General features: G+C 39.2%; 3 protein-coding genes across 4 annotated transcripts in view; 1 reads left to right on the forward strand and 2 right to left on the reverse strand.

Moving 5' to 3' along the window:
* myom1a (myomesin 1a (skelemin)) overlaps nt 1-9,780 on the reverse strand; it is a 33,365-nt gene extending 23,585 nt beyond the window's left edge. The window contains exons 1-8 of one of the 2 annotated variants that reach the window (XM_049599204.1): nt 9,622-9,780; nt 7,706-7,923; nt 2,404-2,544; nt 2,056-2,242; nt 1,793-1,950; nt 1,486-1,578; nt 1,229-1,317; nt 938-982 (exon numbers count right to left, since the gene is read on the reverse strand). In XM_049599204.1, the coding sequence (XP_049455161.1) occupies nt 938-982; nt 1,229-1,317; nt 1,486-1,578; nt 1,793-1,950; nt 2,056-2,242; nt 2,404-2,544; nt 7,706-7,869 (877 nt within the window). In that variant the 5' untranslated portion in view covers nt 7,870-7,923; nt 9,622-9,780. The remainder of the gene's footprint in view (nt 1-937; nt 983-1,228; nt 1,318-1,485; nt 1,579-1,792; nt 1,951-2,055; nt 2,243-2,403; nt 2,545-7,705; nt 7,924-9,621) is intronic. The other variant, XM_049599205.1, reaches the window with a different exon arrangement.
* A 605-nt stretch (nt 9,781-10,385) lies between these two features.
* Nucleotides 10,386-13,837, forward strand: myl12.2 (myosin, light chain 12, genome duplicate 2). The gene is made up of 4 exons (XM_049599215.1): nt 10,386-10,605; nt 12,235-12,444; nt 12,609-12,770; nt 13,378-13,837. Exons 2-4 carry the CDS (start codon nt 12,261-12,263, stop codon nt 13,548-13,550), a joined length of 519 nt encoding a protein of 172 aa, XP_049455172.1. The 5' UTR covers nt 10,386-10,605; nt 12,235-12,260; the 3' UTR covers nt 13,551-13,837.
* Nucleotides 13,838-13,943: 106 nt separating this feature from the next.
* On the reverse strand, nt 13,944-17,223 carry bag1 (BCL2 associated athanogene 1). Its single transcript, XM_049599214.1, has 7 exons — nt 17,103-17,223; nt 16,253-16,381; nt 16,069-16,151; nt 15,878-15,991; nt 15,693-15,800; nt 15,473-15,535; nt 13,944-15,382 (listed from the first exon to the last, which is right to left on the reverse strand). The coding sequence occupies exons 1-7, from the start codon at nt 17,137-17,139 to the stop codon at nt 15,293-15,295; spliced, it is 624 nt and encodes a 207-aa protein (XP_049455171.1). The 5' UTR covers nt 17,140-17,223; the 3' UTR covers nt 13,944-15,292.
* Between the last annotated feature and the right edge of the window lie 411 nt (nt 17,224-17,634).

Raw genomic sequence — 17,634 nt, forward strand, 5'->3', positions numbered from 1 at the left:
GTATTCACCTGCTAGTCACTAGCTTTGTATATCTACAAAGTACACTGGATTTTTAGAGCTTTAAACAGCTATCTGCTATTCATCCAGGTCATAGTAATCGTAAGTGCTATATCGTAGACAACTGGACTTGCTTGAGTTTCTTGAAAACGTTTCACCTCTCATCCAAGAGGCTTCTTCAGTTCTAAGTGACTGGAGTCGCAGGCTTTAAACTCCATGTGCCTGCAACTCTGCACCAGTCACCAGAGGCGAATCATCTTCAAGAAACTCAAGCAAGTCCAGCTGCCTACAATATAGCACTTTTGGCTGATGAAAAAAATGAGCTGAAAGACGCTAAAACACAGAGGGAGACTGGAGACTTTGTAAAAAAGAGCAATAAAGTGCTGCAAGAATGAGTCCTAAAACCTAGAGATGAGTTACCATTTTTGTACTTCTGGTTCCCTTGTCTAGTAGTCAGTGTTTTTTTTCTCAGTGGGATTTTGGTTAGATGCCTGAAATAAGTTCTGTGTTGAACACAAGCTTAGGAGACTTTCATATTTGTTGTACAACATAAAATACATCAAAAAATACCCCACTTGTGAATTTTTGTAGCTCTTAAAAAAGGCAGCTGCTAACGAGTGGCTGAATGAAATAAAGTGATGTTCATTTGTGATTATTTTGTTCAACAAAATGTAAGTATCATAAACTTTTGCTTGCTGCAGAGCTTATTTTCTGCAATAATCCAAAATCCTATGGAAAAATCCTGTTGGATTTTTGTTGAGGAAACCGGGGTGATGCTAACTTCCTGGTTGGCCTGCAAAAAACACATCATCCCCGCACCACTCTATGCCTTTCACATTACACATTAACACACATTAATTTACCCTCTGTATGTGAAATACACAAATCAAGTTGCCTGGCCTTCCGTTATAACTAAAGAAAATTCTTTAAAGTGACTCACGTGGTTTAGGATCAAGTGGGCCTGCTTCCTTGCCCTCCTGGTACCCTGCAGAGAAATATATTGTCCAGTGACATTGTTGTATCAGATTTCAGTGACTTGACAACAGTTAAGTAAACACTGTTGACACAAAAATCATTTCACATGTAAGCATGAGCTTTAGGACTTTACTAAAGCCAGATCCTGACTAGACACAACTGTTGCACCTTTAAACTTCGACCTCTAACAGGAGGAGAGGGGAGCAGCTGCAGAGAAGGAGGCAGCAATAATCTGCGAGAACAAACGGTTACCTACTTTTGACAACAATAGAGGCCACTGCAGAGGAGTTCCCTTTCACATTGAGGGCAGAGATGTGATACTGAGCGGTGTCGAGGAAATCACAGCTGAAAACAAAACGTGCAGACGTGGTGAATTACCAGCATCTCATTTGCATTTGGCACGCTGCAGAATATTTCCAACATGAAGCATTCAGTCTGGGGTGATGTGCATGTTTTGGGTACATCTCATTAATCCTAACCAGGCCGTGCAGTGTGAGCTGAATGATTACCTACTTCTTGATCTCCAGGGAGTGCATGTTGTAATTGCTCTCGGCGGTGTACTTCTCAGGATGGGCCTTGGCATCAATGAGCACATTGTTTTTGTACCTTAAAGACAGGAGAAAGACGGCTGGTTTATTTCCACCGTTGTCATCAGAGTGTGTAATTGCCCAGGAGTGTACGAGTTCATGGAAAATAGATTTGGCTGATGACGAGAGCTTTGGGTGGAAACTTCTCTATGACACACACATGACTGATGAGCCTTTTTTTCTCGTGACTCAGAGAAGGTGGGGAACCAGTGAATCTGGAACATATATCTTACCAGGCAACCCTAGGTTTAGGCCATCCAGCCACAGTGCAGTGCAGCTTGACTGTCTTGCCCTCCCAGACAGTCTGTCCACGGGGCTTGACAATAAACTCTGGAGGGTGCATCAGGCTGTCTGGGTTCATTTTCCTACGGAACTCTGTCCACTCCTCCATCTACAGCAAGAGAGTAAAGCCCGACTATCATATAAAGCTCATTCATGTGAGAGATTCATCTGAAAATGGACACAACAAGAAAAAAAAAAAAAAAAGAGGCTTTACCGTCTGGCCCAGTCTCATGCGTTCAGCAGACTCCCTGATATGCGTTGATCTGGTTTTCTTCTCCACTCTAACCTCCATAGCGTCCCTGGCCTCCCTCACAAACAGGTTCCTCATGGCCACATAGCTAATCCCCTCCTCCGTCATATCTTCCTCCCGAGCCTCCATCAGACCACGAACAACCTCATGACTGGTGCACAACAAACCACCAACATGTGAGCGCAGTTTAGACTTACGGAGAAAGGAAGATATCTCATTTAGTGTAGAAAATGTACATCATTGCTCGTCAGCATTAATTATTTGCATTTTTGGGACAACACTCTGTCAGTGTTTTGCTGTGTTCTCACTCACTTGGCTCTGAATACGGGAATGACATAGCCGATAACTTCCTTGTCCAAGTCCATCGCCAGGTAGGTGCGTTTGGCTCTCTTGGGTAGCGGGCTCAGTTTAACTACCTCCTGCCCCTTCTCTGTCTTCACAGTAGTCTTCAGGCTTAGAGGTAAGAAGACAATGATTACACAAACACCAACATACATCATATGGTGTTTCCAAATAGCGCTAATGGTATATTATTTTCTACACAGAAGCCACACTGCACATTAATAAACCCCATGAAGCATCATCAATGATTTAATCCTGCTATTAGTGTTGTCTGCGTGGCCAAAGACTGATATATCTGGTTGTACAATAACTATTAAAAACATGTAAATAAGCCACAGTATTGCACTGGATGACATGTTTTATCATTGCCATGGGCTCTGTAGTGTACTCTGAGTCAATCTCACAAACACGGTCCTGCTGCTGTAAATTTTCAAAGATTTACATCTTCAGTAGTAACAACTCGGGACTTGGAGCTGCAGACGGACTGATATATCATTTTGTTTTGATCATTTATATATTTTTGTTGTTTTATTGACACTAAATCTATTAGAAAGCAATTTTCTACATTATTTTTAGGATGTATGGATTTGAAGGCAAAGCATTCTGACAAATATATATTTGGTATTTTGATATCTGCTTGCAAGAAAGCCCTCACAAGGCGCTGGGTGCTTCCTGAACCCCTGCACATTAGAGGAGAGGATAGATATTGTAAATTATATTTATGTTATGGAAAAAAATTAAATTTTCTCTTCATCTTCAGAAAAATATGTTTATTAAATTCTGGGTGAGTGGGTGAAATATGTAAGACCCTTACGACCTGACTTTGTGTAGGTATCTTACAATAGACCCTATGATGTTCAGTCAAGCAAATCTCATTGACTGCTATTCTATTTTATTTTATTTTTTTTTGTCTCTTTAATCCCTCCTCAAGTCTCCCCAACACCTGGCACTCATATGTACACTTAATCTCTCCCAAAATGTTCTACGAAGTTCTTAAATTGTGGGGAAAAAAATGGTACAGCAGGAGACATTACTTTGTTTATCACAATTTATGTTTTGCTATGTAAACTGCTGTCGTAAAATACTGCCAGTGTTATCCTTTAACTGAATACAACTTCCACTGACTAACTTTTTTATTGTTTAAACTCTGGCAGTCTGAGCAGATATGTGCTACAAACTTAATTATGAAAGTAATTAATATATCAGACACTATTTAGCTGATTTAGTTCTGATGTACAGCATTACACACTTGCATGTATTCAACTAAACTAGTAGGAGACCAAATAATTTAAAGGAGCACTTCACCCATTGAATAATTATTTGTATATCAATTATCTACCCTGTGTAAGGTTAAATTCAGGAGGAAAGCTTTGTTCTTCTCGCATGCCTTTACGATGGACGAAAAATCCAAAAACAGAGAAAATTCCTGATGAATTGAAGTCATAGGGGTCCATGTTTAACAACAGCAAAACTATATCAAAACATTCAATAACAAACTCTCACATAACTTGTGCAGTATAATCTGAGTGTAATTTATCCAGTTGTATGCTCAGTACTTCCCAAACACATGCATTTTGTCAGTCTCCTGCTCAACGTGCCTGCGCTGTTCATGCGGAAGTGTTTTAAATCGTAATGTTTTACACGACTGGATAAAGGAGACCTGGATTATACTGCATGAGTTATGTGAGAGTTTGTAAATGGACTTTTTCATAGTTTTGCTGTCATTCAGGGGCCCCCTATGACTTTAATTCATCAAAAAAAAATTCTCAGTTTTCGGAGGGGTTGAAGTATTCCTTTAAATGCAACTTATACAGTATGTTCCACATTTGCTCGTAAAGCTGCAGTAAAGTCAAAATATCATGACAAAAATACTCTCTGTACACTCTCTGCATTTATAAAACTTTAAACATGCTAGTTATATAAAGACATATTCAGAGTATATAGTCCAGTTACTTAGAAATGAAAGAAGTATTTCTGTCCATCCTCAAGGTCCCTGACCCACATTACACTCTGACTCATTTACCTATCAGCCTCTCAGGCCTCCCTATTGTCAGCTGGGTTTATAAATGGAGCCGGAAACTGGTGGATATGCAGCGGGGTGGAAAGGTTCATTTTAAAGCCCTGCTTTCACTCATAATCTCTTCCAAGTCTTTCCTAGCCTATCCATTTGGCCTAGAGGAGTAGCGGCGTAACACGGCTTTGATAAAACTCTATTCCATACAGACGAGGCGGGATCAAGTCGATGGAAGGGGCTGAACGCACAGCGGAGACAGACAGATGGAGAGAGTCTCACAAACGATTTCTGCAGTGTCAAGAAGTTATTTATACTGCTGACTCACCAGGTGTGTTCTGAGGAAGTCTTTGGTTTAGTGTGAAAGAAAGTCAAAGGTACAAAAAGTTTTACTACTGATAAAAGCTGTCGAGGAGCTACAGTATGTGTCAATCTTCAGATTCAAATCACAGAAGTACCAATTGGAAACTTTTTATGCAATCAACAGACACAAGGTAAAGGACTAGTTATAAATATCTAAGGAGAATGATAACACTGACAACTTCACCAGTATATGCGGATAGTGGCCCAAGAGGTATTAACTATTAAACGCCCATGGAAGCCAGAGTAACCGATTACAATTTCATGACTTCCATACAGTGTCTTTACAGTCGGCCTTAATGGCAACGTCTCATGTCCTCCTCACAGAAATAGCTTGGCTGTCCATGAATATATCTGGCAGCCATTCACTGCAGCTGAAATTCCTTCCCCGACCCCGTTTAGAAAGCTCTCATGGTTCCAACATGTACACTGAGCCCCGCAGCTTGAAGGACAAAGACATGACTACACTACATGTGGACAAGAGTTAGTGACACCATACGTACATAAACAGATGACTCTAAGGTGCTGTTTGACTGACAGTGCTCCTTTCACACAACATTAACACCAGACTTTACTTCAATCAAACCTTATTTGATTCGAACACAGAATTTTACAGAGAAAATTAAATGAAAATTGTATCCATTGTATCCATGTATAGCAATTACAGGTTTAATAACTATTATGTCTAGAGATGTCCTTGATTTTGCACATTTATTGCTGCTGTAGTTGGTAACTTTTATCAAAAATATTATTATTATATTTGCTGAAACTGTCACTATATTCACACAGCACTAGGCCTAAATGAGACAGATAATCTGTGGGGAAAAAAATCATATTCCACTGCCCACTCTATTGCCTTGTAGTGCTTCTAATGGCATGACCGCATGGGAACAAAAAAAATCAGAGTTGAGGAGTCTGTAATACAGCTGCTAATCATGTCATTACTGCTCATGGACTGCAGTCAAACTAGGCTGCGCTGACCAAATATGAATCAAGATTCTGTTATTGCATTTCTCGCCTGTTTTCAGAAACATATTTTAGTGTACTATTTTTAAAAAATATATTTTTCAGGGCTTCTTTGCCTTTATTTGGCAGTACAGTTAGCATGAAGGTGGGAAGAAGAGGGTGGACAACATGCAGCAAGGGGCTGGAAACGAGCCTGTGGCAGCTGCGGCAAGAACAGAGCCTTTGCACACGGGGTGCCTGCTTTACCTCATGAGCTAATGGGCTCTCCTTTAGTGTACTGTTTAGCTGTAAAATGAGAACGTTTGTCCAGCTGGTGGGCGGTGCTGAGTTTTCTGCTTGACTATTTCCAACATGGCGGCCAAGTCACCAACTTTCTCATTTAACAGCTAAACAGTACACTTAAGTATATTTCTGAAAACACTGGAGGTTAGAAACGAGCGATGCAGTAATAGAACCTTGAATCATGTTTGATCAGCGCTGCCTAGTTTAACAGTTTGACCGCAGTTCACGAGCTGTACAGTAGTTGACATGATTGACAGCTGTGTTAGAGACTCCTTGACTGATGATTGGCTGTTTTCGATGCACCACGATAGATGCTAGCAGATGTCATTAGAAGCAGTAGGAAGGGGAGAAGCGACATGACATTTTCCACAGATTATCTGTCTCATGTACAATTTCCAGAATACAGTGACCATTGCAAATATGACACAAAGTTATTTCCATTAAAGTTACTAACTAGCTTTAAGGCTGAAAAGAGTGAGGAAATATATCTCTGTATAACAATTATTTTATCACTGATTCATCTGCTGATTATATTCTCGGTTGACCAATCTACTTTTTGGTCTCTAAAATATCATAAAGTGGTGAAAAATACACAGTGCAATTTGCAAGCTGATGTCTTCAACTTGCTTATTTTGTCCAGTCAACAATCCAAAAGCCTGAGATACTTAAGTTCATTTCATCCAGAGATTTCACACAGAGATGGCACTTAGCCTCAGACTACTTGTAAATGGTGCAAATAAAAGTAAATAAACACAATGATGCTCTTTATATTAAATACATGAGCATCTTACAATTGCTACTTAGATTTAATAGACACAAACAGTGCTAAATTGTAGACTTGAGACTTGAGACTTGGATGAGACTCCAACTTAAGCAACTTTAAATTCACCACTTTGAGATTAGACTTATGTAAAACTCGATTCGACTCTCAAGTTTTGAGAGCAACATCAAATTTTGACCTGGTAAAATCCTGGAACAGTAAAACTGTATAACTGCGTAACTGCATATTGAATTCTTAGGCACTTGCATTGAAATTACTTGCTTTAAGCTTTGTAAAACACAATTAAAGGAGTTTTAAAAGAAAAATTATACTGGTATCGGTCAAGTCAAGTCAGTTTTATTCATATAACAAAAGTTATCTCAGGGCATTTTTCATACAGAGCAGGTCTGGTCTATACTCTCTAATTTACAGAGACCCAATCATTCCCACCATGAGCAATCACTTTGGTGGTCAGTATTCAGAGACCTGAGAGACTCATGTCTTGATTTCTATTTTGCATATAAGGGCTTGTGACTTGACTTGACCCAAAGGAATAAAAAATGCTGTCCTGCAACAGCCTTTACAGAGAACAATATGTGCTCCCCTGATATCATAAAAGATGAACATCAGAGAGACAGCACCTGCTCTACATAAAAACACACTTTAAGCTGCATGTTCTTTCACTCCTGCTGCCGAACACACTTCACACCAGGCCCAAAGTACAGTGCTGAATATTTGAAAGAGGTCTGCTTGAATGCATTCACCATTTCCGAGCTTACGGAAGTGGCAGGTCACATTAAGAGGACCCCGCTGTTATTTTTAACAGTTTTTCAAATATCAACCATCTCGTAAGTATTTTGGACCTTTCGTATGGGTCACTCTCACCCTCTTACCGACGGCTGGTGGTCTTGTAAGCCGCGAACGACTTCTTGCTAACAGACGACTTGGTGCTCAGGTAAGAGCGGCTCTCATAGTGATGCTGCTGATGCTGCTGCTGCTGCTCCTGCTGCTGGTGCAGATGCTGCAGCTTCTGCGTCACTTGTGCTGATCCTGACATCCCGAGGGCCACTCCGCCAACTTTAATGTTGACTGTTCTTTACTTTAACCAGCTCTGAAAATCAATCTCAATGTTATCATTTCAGATTGATTTCTAAATTTGGGGTTAGTTTAGGTCAGGGGATGGTGATTAGATATTAGAAATATGATGGTGAAGCTGTTAAGATGGCGTTATGATTTTTGTTTTTTGGGAGCAGTTAAAGAGTTGAGATCTACTTCTACGGTGTTAAGTGAAAAAGCAGCAGGTAGTACATAAATTGTGGCAGCATAGATTTCTCAACACTGTGTGTGTCTTTGGTGTTTTTAAAGATAATCTGAGAATTTAAAAGACAATCACCTCCAAAGGTGGAATCATAAAAGCTATGAACTTAAAGTGTAACTGATGAGAACATCCAGAGGTAAATGTTAATTTAAGGCTTTAATCAATATGTAACAACAGTCTAGATGTACAAGTAATAGACATAACAGTAATAGATACTACACTCAGGTAGTTAAGCTGTTGAATATTTTTTTGGCTTAACTGAATAAATTTAATGAATAATAAAATCTTGTCTTCACAATTTCCTAAAGCCAATGTTGACATATTCAAACTGCCAAAGCCCAGAGACATTCAGTTGTCACAGAAAACAAGCAAATATCTGAGAGTGAATTTCGGAATTTCTTTGCTCTAAAGCAGGACTACAATTTATCAGAATAATCATTACCTTTTGTGGATTCATCAATTTATCAGTTGACTAATCATTTCACCTTTAAGCTCACTGCCCAAGTCATACACAGTGTGTCTACAGGTATCAGACAGTTAAATTTAATGCCTTTTAAGACCTGTTCAAGACACCTTTAAACCAATTTTAGGACAGATTTTTGGACTTATAATGTTTAACTTATCTAAGCATTGCAGGTAAGTATTGTAGGCAAGTCATATATATGTGGTCTTGTGCAAAGGTAAGTGTTTTATAGGAATATTAAGTTAAGTCATTCTACATTTTGCCAACAGGTAAGTGCAAATATGAAGTAAAATTACAGTATTATTGTTCTTTAAAGATTTGTAACATTGTGGACTTGTACATAGAAAGGCTTAACCATTTACACAAAAAGACAGTAAAAATGGATACATGAAATTAGATAAAATGTTTGTAGTAGTTAAGACCTCACAAATTCACATTTGAACATTTTAACACTGTTTAAGGACGTGCAGACACCCTGATACAAGGCATCTTGAAAACATGAGCAGCCCCCACTGGGCACAGGCCTGTCATGATGTAACCACAGATCAAAAAGGTAAGACCTGCAGTTTATGAAAACAGACCTTAAAGATGTATTTTATAATGGGTATGTCCTTCAGCAACACCTACAACAGGCAGCATGTACTATATGACTCCTTATTTATAAAGAGATGCAAACAGTAAACCGGATATGTGAGCTATGAGGGCACAGAGGGCATAAAGGGATCTGAGTCATAAAAGCTTCTTGTTTTGAGGTTAAGCGAATGTTAATGGAGTAGATCAGCTCTTCTTTTACACTCAGTGACACATGCAATCTAGTCTACAAGGCCACAGTAGCTATAGATGGACAAAACCCAGTTAGTATAAGGGACAGTGACAATATCTGAGTTAAAATACATTAAATCAAAATATAAAATAGTTAAAAGAAGGCCTCATGCCTTAGTGATTGAAGATTTGAAAAGATGATCAGATGACACAAGTGAGAACAGTTCCTTAGACTTATCAATTGAGGGGAAAAAAAAGTCACTCACCACAATTAGGAATTCACCAATCCACAACAGTTGGAAGTCAGAGAAAGGGTGTGTTAATTCCCAAAGTAGCTAAAGCGAATCCAGATCCGGGCAAAGCAGCAGGGTGAGGGGCAGCGGACAGGACGGGAGTCCACTGAACAAAAATAATGCTGCCACTCGGCAGAATGCACAAGACACCGTCACGACCTTTTAAGGCTGGGACGGCTTTAAATTTAGACCATGAGAAGGGCCAGGCGAGCTGAGGAGCCTCTGCTGGGCCTGGCCCTTCACTCTAGGCTGCATTTAAGGGGGAAATGAAGTGGTTTCTAGTATGTCTAATAAATTAGTAGGGGTTGGTAGAAGAGCTGCAATACTTCAGTGGTGTATGAGATGACATGAATTGCTACTGTAGGACTCATCTGTGTTCACCGGACTACTCTAATGGCTGCACGAAAATGCGGCAATAGAGCACTTTAAATGTTGCTCTGAACTTCCATTTCAGTTTCCTGCCTTACTTGTCTGTAACCAATATGCTGTCACTCTGTAGTGCAAAATTATTTAGCCTACTAGTCGCTCTAACACGCCATAATTGGGTACTAAGGCAGAATCGCAGCAAAATCAAGCTCATGGTAATGCTTTGGGTACTTTTGCTGGTAACTGCTGCCGCCTAGTGGTGGAGTACTTAAACTACAGCGCAGGTCGTTTGGACAAATATAAAGATAAGATAAGAGCTGTAAAAATACTCACACATTTCTTTACAGTATCTCATTTATCAATATTTAGCTAGCACGTCCGTTTAAATGTAAAAACACTGATATATAAACACGTAGATGTGAGGAGAAGATGGTACAGTCCATCCGTTGGCTCCGTCCAGCTCGGCTGTGATTGGTCAGTTTGGGAAAGAGGAAATAAAACATTGATGGTGGCTCTCTTCGTTCATCATCCTGTGGATGCTCTGGTAGCTGTTTGTACAGCCATTTGGTGATAACGCTTTTATTTTCTGAGGTGAGTGATTTAATTATTGTGTTTGACATCTTGTGCACGTTGAGGCCACAGAAAGTTGGCGTTTTTCATTTGAATTGGTTTAGCTTAGCTCGCTAAAGCTAGTCTGGTCATCTGGTCATTCAGTTATTGAGGTCAACATGGGGCTAACGTTAGCTAAGTAATGTTAGCTAGTAGATAAAATGTTTAGTTAACGCTAGCTGAGACTTCTGAAGTTGATATGCTGAAAAGCAAAAATGTATTGTTGTAATACAAACATAGGAAATTGCTTTTATCACATCAATAAATAACAGTTTCTGTTTGTTGTTGTTGGTTAATGTGTGGCAGGCTAACGCTGACATCATGTGTTTGTGACAGGCTGCTGGGCAGTAAACTCATTTTACCGAGTTGATTCTGGTTCTCTGACCAAGTTAAATGTCCTCTTTGCAGTTATTAATATGCAAATTACCAGAATCAACTTAATTAAGAAATATTAACTGCCATTTAACAATTGTTCAGATGTGGTCCACATCTCTAACCTGGGCCCTGCCCTGCTCTTTGTTGACTTCATTTCTAATCTTCAAAGATAGTTTGAAATTAAGAAAACCCCATCCTTATGCTCAAACTTACAAAAGTGCTGTCTCATCCACGATGACATTTATGATGATGACACATTTTCAAGGCGAACCCCTACACCTGAATTCATTTTTACTTGTCATAACCATTGGACCTAGGTGTAGATTACAGAGGGGACGCAGAGGACATTTTACCCTCAATATTTAAAGCATATTCATTTGCCCTCCTCCTTACTAAGAACATGAAAGTAGCAGAAGTCTTTATTAGGACAAAATTAAAGATTTAACACCACAAATCAATGCAGAAAAAACACAAATTGGTGCATAAAAATTAACCAAAATGCAGGAAATGTTTCATGTGTCCCACCCAATTTTGCAACAAAACCTAAGCCGTTGCCAGTGGAACCAGAAAATATGGGTATCACCTATGATATTTTCATGCGGAGTCCTGAAGTTGTATAGATGGTTGAAACAATGAATTCCGTTTAATTCAATTAGAACCAATTTCACAATCTAACTTGTTCTTTGAATAATTAATGGTGCCTCCCGTTAGAGGTGATCCAGGCACATCCCACTGGTAAGAGACCCTGGGGTAGACCCAGAACACACTGGAGGGATTACATATCTCATCTGGCCTGGGAACGCCCTGGTCCCCCAGGAGATGCTGGAAAGCGTCATGGGGGAGAGGGATTTCTGGGATGCTTTGCTTTGCCTGCTGCCCCAACGACCTGGTCCTGGATAAGCAGATGAAAATGGGTGGATGGATGCTAGAAATTTGTCCATTTGTTTTTCTGCTCTCCACTCTTGTTGCCTTTTATTTTCTAACAACTGTGTTCACAACAAGAATGTTTAGCTAACATGATCATAGCCTGGATTTATTAAGCCATATCTGAAGAATGGCACCATGATCATAATGTTACTATTTTCAATCCAGGCAAAAATATAAACCAGAATAAGAAGGAACATAAATACCTATCATACCAACATTTTTATTGAGATTAATTTAACAACAGTGATACAGATTTTAGATCATTCTGTCAAGTTCTAGCTGACACCGTTCCCATCCTCTGTATTACAGGAGGGGGTGACCTACCAACTGCCAACATGTCGAGCAAAAGGGCCAAGGGAAAGAACACCAAGAAGCGTCCTCAGCGTGCCACCTCCAATGTGTTTGCTATGTTTGACCAGTCTCAAATTCAGGAGTTCAAGGAGGCCTTCAACATGATCGACCAAAACAGGGATGGGTTTATTGACAAAGAGGACCTGCATGACATGCTGGCCTCGTTAGGTAAAATTACCAGTGTATTTACACATATTTAGTGATGTGAAAGATGTCTTATTCCTTTACCAAATAAAAAATACTGTTTTACTGAACAGTTTTCTCAGGCAACAAATGTTCAGCGTGGGTGAGAGTGAGTGTCATAACTCCTTGTTACTCTTACCATTTCCCAGGTAAGAACCCTACAGATGAGTACCTGGAGATGATGATGAACGAAGCGCCAGGCCCAATCAACTTCACCATGTTTCTGACCATGTTTGGAGAAAAGCTGAACGGCACAGATCCCGAGGATGTGATCCGAAACGCTTTTGCCTGTTTCGACGAAGAGGGCACAGGTGAGCTGAAGTGTCCTATACATTTCATTTCTCAGTGTTTCCAGACTCAGGGTTGTCAGGATGTTTTTGTTTTATTAAAATGCTGAATTTTCAAAGGCAACAAAAAAAATGGCGTCACTTTTTAATGTCCTAAATTCACAAATGGACGTGGATTATACTGCAATTGTCTACTTTTCTTCATAATTTTAATTATTAATAGGCCGTTTCTTTAAGTAGCCAATAAATCATTTTGTCTTCATATGCCAAACAAATGTGAAAAATGAATGTCTTTATTCATTTGCTATTTATTTTCTTGATAAATTTACTTAATAATAAAGTAATTGATGTCCAAATAGAAAATGTTGAAGGGAATATTTGTATTTCTGTTGTATTTTATTGTTTGATATAAACATCCATCCATTCTTTAAAGAAGAAAAAACTTTGCTTTATGTTAATTACAGAGATGTATAACACAGAAACTTGGCCAATTCTTACATTCAAGAAATTGTAACCAGTGAACTGTTGACATTTTTTGTTGATGAATATCTTGAATGGTTGATCGATTATTGAATTGCTGTCAATCAATTTTCTGTAAATCAACTAATAAATGAATCGACCTCTCCCACAGGTATCATCCAGGAGGAGTACCTGCGGGAGCTGCTCACTACGATGGGCGACAGGTTTACGGATGAAGAAGTGGACGAGCTCTTTCGAGAGGCGCCCATCGACAAGAAAGGCAACTTCAACTATGTAGCATTCACACGCATACTAAAGCACGGTGCAAAGGACAAAGATGATTAGTGACAGAAGCCGCTCTGGACCCGGTCTGCTCTGTACATCACTTGTTTTCACTCAAGTTAGAACAGCTATATCCTGTTATTCGGCTCTCGACAAGCTTCACTGTGGTACAGCTCACTGAAGGTCATATGTTCAAGCTGCTTGTGGGACCATACCGTACCTCTGGACCCCCCTGCAACCCCTACTCTCAAAGCTCATTTGCACATCTGTGAAAACACCACTAAAGGTTCTGTATAAGCTAGTAAAGATGTATGACAAGACCCTCATGGATAAAGCTGGAAATAAATTGAAACAAGGAGTCTGTTATCATGGCTGGTTTGGTTTTGCTGAATCATTTGTATTTTGTAGGAAATTAAAGATTAAAACTGTAGTCTGAGATGACTCACCAATGCTCTGTTCATTTTTCAAAGGTTTTATTTGAAAACAAAGGAAAATAGATGTGATGTGTCAGTCTTAGTGAAGGCTTAGAGCGATAACAACTCCACACTTCTCATTAATTTCAATGATATGTGATTAAACAGGATCAGTCACTGGATTAAACATGGTGCTGGCTTGGTGCTGACTCTCAGTGTAGAATAATAAATATACACCATATGGCCAAAAGTTTGTGGACAGCATTATGTAGTTGGTCTATTTTGATAGCGTGGGCTAGGGCTGGGGCTAATGGTTATTTTCTTGATTAGATTATTAATAATTTTATTTGGAAAATGTTGTGGAACACGCCCTTCATATTTTTCTGATGCCATCAAACTGATTGTGTCTAAAAGCCCATTATTCAGTTTACTATCACATAAGATGAAGAAAAGCAGCAAGTCCTCGAGTGAGAAACTGGAATTAGAGAACATTTTTCGTGACTAATCATTAACTGATTATCAAAGTAGTTCTTGATTATTTTTCTTTCAGTGAACAAATGGTGTCAGCTCTAGTTTGTGGTTGGCCCATTTGTTCCAGTTTGTTCCAATCATAATACAACAGCCCATGAAGGACCCTTTCCTATTACAACATTAAGATGTCTGTGTACAAAACAAGGTCCTTGAAGAAGCAGTTTTCCCAGTTTGGTGATAAATTTGACAGGCCTGCACAAAGCCATGACCTCAGACTCACCCAACACGGCTGGGAAGTGCTGGAGCACCGTTGCCCGGCATCATTGCCTGACCTCACTGATGATCTGGCAGCTGACTAACACCAAATCAATGGAGTTATGCTTCACAAGCATTTCCAGAAGAGCGGAAGCTGTTAGCATTGTGGATTAAAGCCTATTAATGTCCACATACTTTTGGCCATGTGTGTGCAAACTGCCACATGGAGCACTCTGACATGGGTACATCACAATGAAAAAAAAGTGTCTTCTCTATATTAGGGTAGAGTTTGTGAGATGCTGGGTGGTGAAATTAGTTTTCTGACATCACTGTGAGTAACTGGACATGTGGCTGTGGCAGTTCGATTCAGCACTGTCTTTGGATGCTTTAAAAGGGATCAACACAATTTGAAACACCTCTGATCCTTTCACAGGGTGACTGTAGTTACAATATCTCGAGGAACACTTCCCTTTAACGCAGAGAATGTATCCCAGCACCATCAGCCTCCAGCCTTCTGCTCACAGGATTCTCCGTGATAAGGACTGTCTCACATACATCAACCCAACAATAAATAGACAAGGATTGCATCCACACATGATGCTTTCTGTACACTTTGCAGTTGCTCACAGAGCAATTATAGCACACGATGTGGGAGAATTTGTAACTCTACTCAGCCAGGGCAAGGTTTTTCGACTGGATCTTTGTTAGGTGGTCTGATATACACGCCTCAATCTTGTCACACTGCGCCAGGAAATCCTATTGACAGAAAAAAATTACACTTACATTAGTCAATAGTCGCAATGATTTTCTATTGAAATATTCTGATGGCACTTAAAAAGAGTTTACCTGCACCGTCTTTACAAGTCCCTTTTTCTTCATTCTGCAGTCGTTGAAATTCTCTGGAAGACTCTGTTAAAAGAAGAAACACTTCAGGGTTTGTAACATGTGGCACAAACATACACATAAATAAACCTGAACAAAAATAGATTGCAAATTTATTTTGGCCTGCAATCAATAATGGAGACAATAATAAAAGGAACTATAAATAAAAAAGAAAAAAGATCACCAAAGCATCGATTTGCTCCAGGATCTTCATGAACTGCTCAGCTGCTACTTTGACTCTGTGGTCGAGTTTATCCAGCGCCTCTACCTGGAGGTCTTTGGCCAGGAAGCCCTGTAGAAAATGGGTGATAATCAATACAGATATAGTGGTGAACAGTGCACACCACTGCAGGAAAATTGATAGCTTACATTCTTGAGTCCAGTCAACTCCCCGTCAACTTTCTCCAGCTTTTTAGCTGTCTGCTCCACAGATTTCTCGATGTCTTTCAGCTTCTTCAGTTCAGCTTCTTCCTCCGGACTGTTCTGTTAGTAGATTATTGTTAGTATTTATTAAAATACACAGTCACACATCAATGATATCACACATATAGAGGCCTTACCCGCTTTCCAATCAGCATGAGTTTGCACCCTTCTTTTATTCCATAGCTGGACAGACTCTCCTCCATATCCTTCAGGGATTTACCTGGAATGGCAGGATAGTTAAAGCAAGGTGAGAGCTGGTTATATAATATGATATACGAGCTTGCTTGGATGTGAAAGAAAAGAGAACCCCGCACAGTCTACCTTTAAAGATAAGTTTCTGTGAGGCTTGAGGAACTCCAGTAGCTTGGGTGAGAGCTTCTGAGAGGTCTTTGACAATGGGGCCCTTGCCATCATCCTGGCCGGTTAATGTGATGCTGTGCTTCGTAGACCCTGGAATGGGAGAAAAAATTATAGCAGTACTTCTAAAAATGTTAGCAGCAATTACTTTCTAAACACTGGGAGAAGAATGAGGATTACTTGGAAGGAAGCATGGCCATTTTGTTATTTATTTTCACCCCAAAAGACAAAAATGATGTTTGATTATTTCACATATAACTGAATGTAACTGAACTAAATCACAAGTAAGTAAATGCTAAACTTATAATCTGATGCTGTGATTGCAAAGTATCTGAGCATAATCTGGATATTACTTAAAAATCATAAATTCAAGAAGTAATACTACAGTCTATGTGGTCAGTGAAGCAGCAGGTTTTACACTTTGGATATTATTTGTTATTTATATACTGTAGTCATATTCAAATTACGAATAGCTTTCATACATTCTCGATAAATGCAGCTGTGAAATAAGTTAACATTAATATACAAATGTGAGTGTTACAAAAACAAGACATTTAAATAAATAAAATCTAAGTGTTATATATCTATTCAAAGGAAATGCTTCATAAATGATATTATAGTGTATAAAGGCATAACATTTAACTGTGCTAAGTTCACGAGAGCTAGCTACTACAGTAAAATGTTTGGAGAGAGCTAGCTATGCTACATTAGCTAACCACTTCAAAGCTACTCGAGCGATTGTTCGTAAACTCACATTTATACATCTATCTATAATCTGGTAATTATCGTGTAACAACATGAAAACCCGTATTACCGTATGCAACTGTCACTGTTAACGTTTGCTCTGACATTTTGGTTTTTGGCGTCCTTTAATCACAACATGAATCACACGGCTAACTACAGCTGTTGCTGATTACTAACTAACTACTTCCGGGACAGACCGGAAACAGCTTTTCTAACTTCTATTTTAATTAATTTATTTCTCCTTTTTCAGCGGAAGTGTACAAAAAACTGATCATAACAACGACAGAATAAATAAATAAATAAATAAATAAATAAGTGCACACTGTAATGAAACAAAACATATTGTGAGTTTCACACCCATCTGTGGGGCCAATGCTTCTCCTCAGAACTGTATCACCTCACAGAAGAGTTTCTTTTTACGATGAATAATCAGCAATACATTAGCCAGATTAACCCACCCTGTATCATGGAATTTACGCTCTCTTTATTGTTGTTTTTATGTATTAAGCCATAGAAAAAAGTGTTACGTGAAAACATTAAATTCTACTGATTTCTGGTGCATTATTAGTGGTTAGGATGTGTTTAACTACATTGAAGTGATA

Source organism: Epinephelus fuscoguttatus, linkage group LG15, assembly GCF_011397635.1.
Source record: "Epinephelus fuscoguttatus linkage group LG15, E.fuscoguttatus.final_Chr_v1".
In the NCBI taxonomy this organism is placed as follows: domain Eukaryota; kingdom Metazoa; phylum Chordata; class Actinopteri; order Perciformes; family Serranidae; genus Epinephelus; species Epinephelus fuscoguttatus.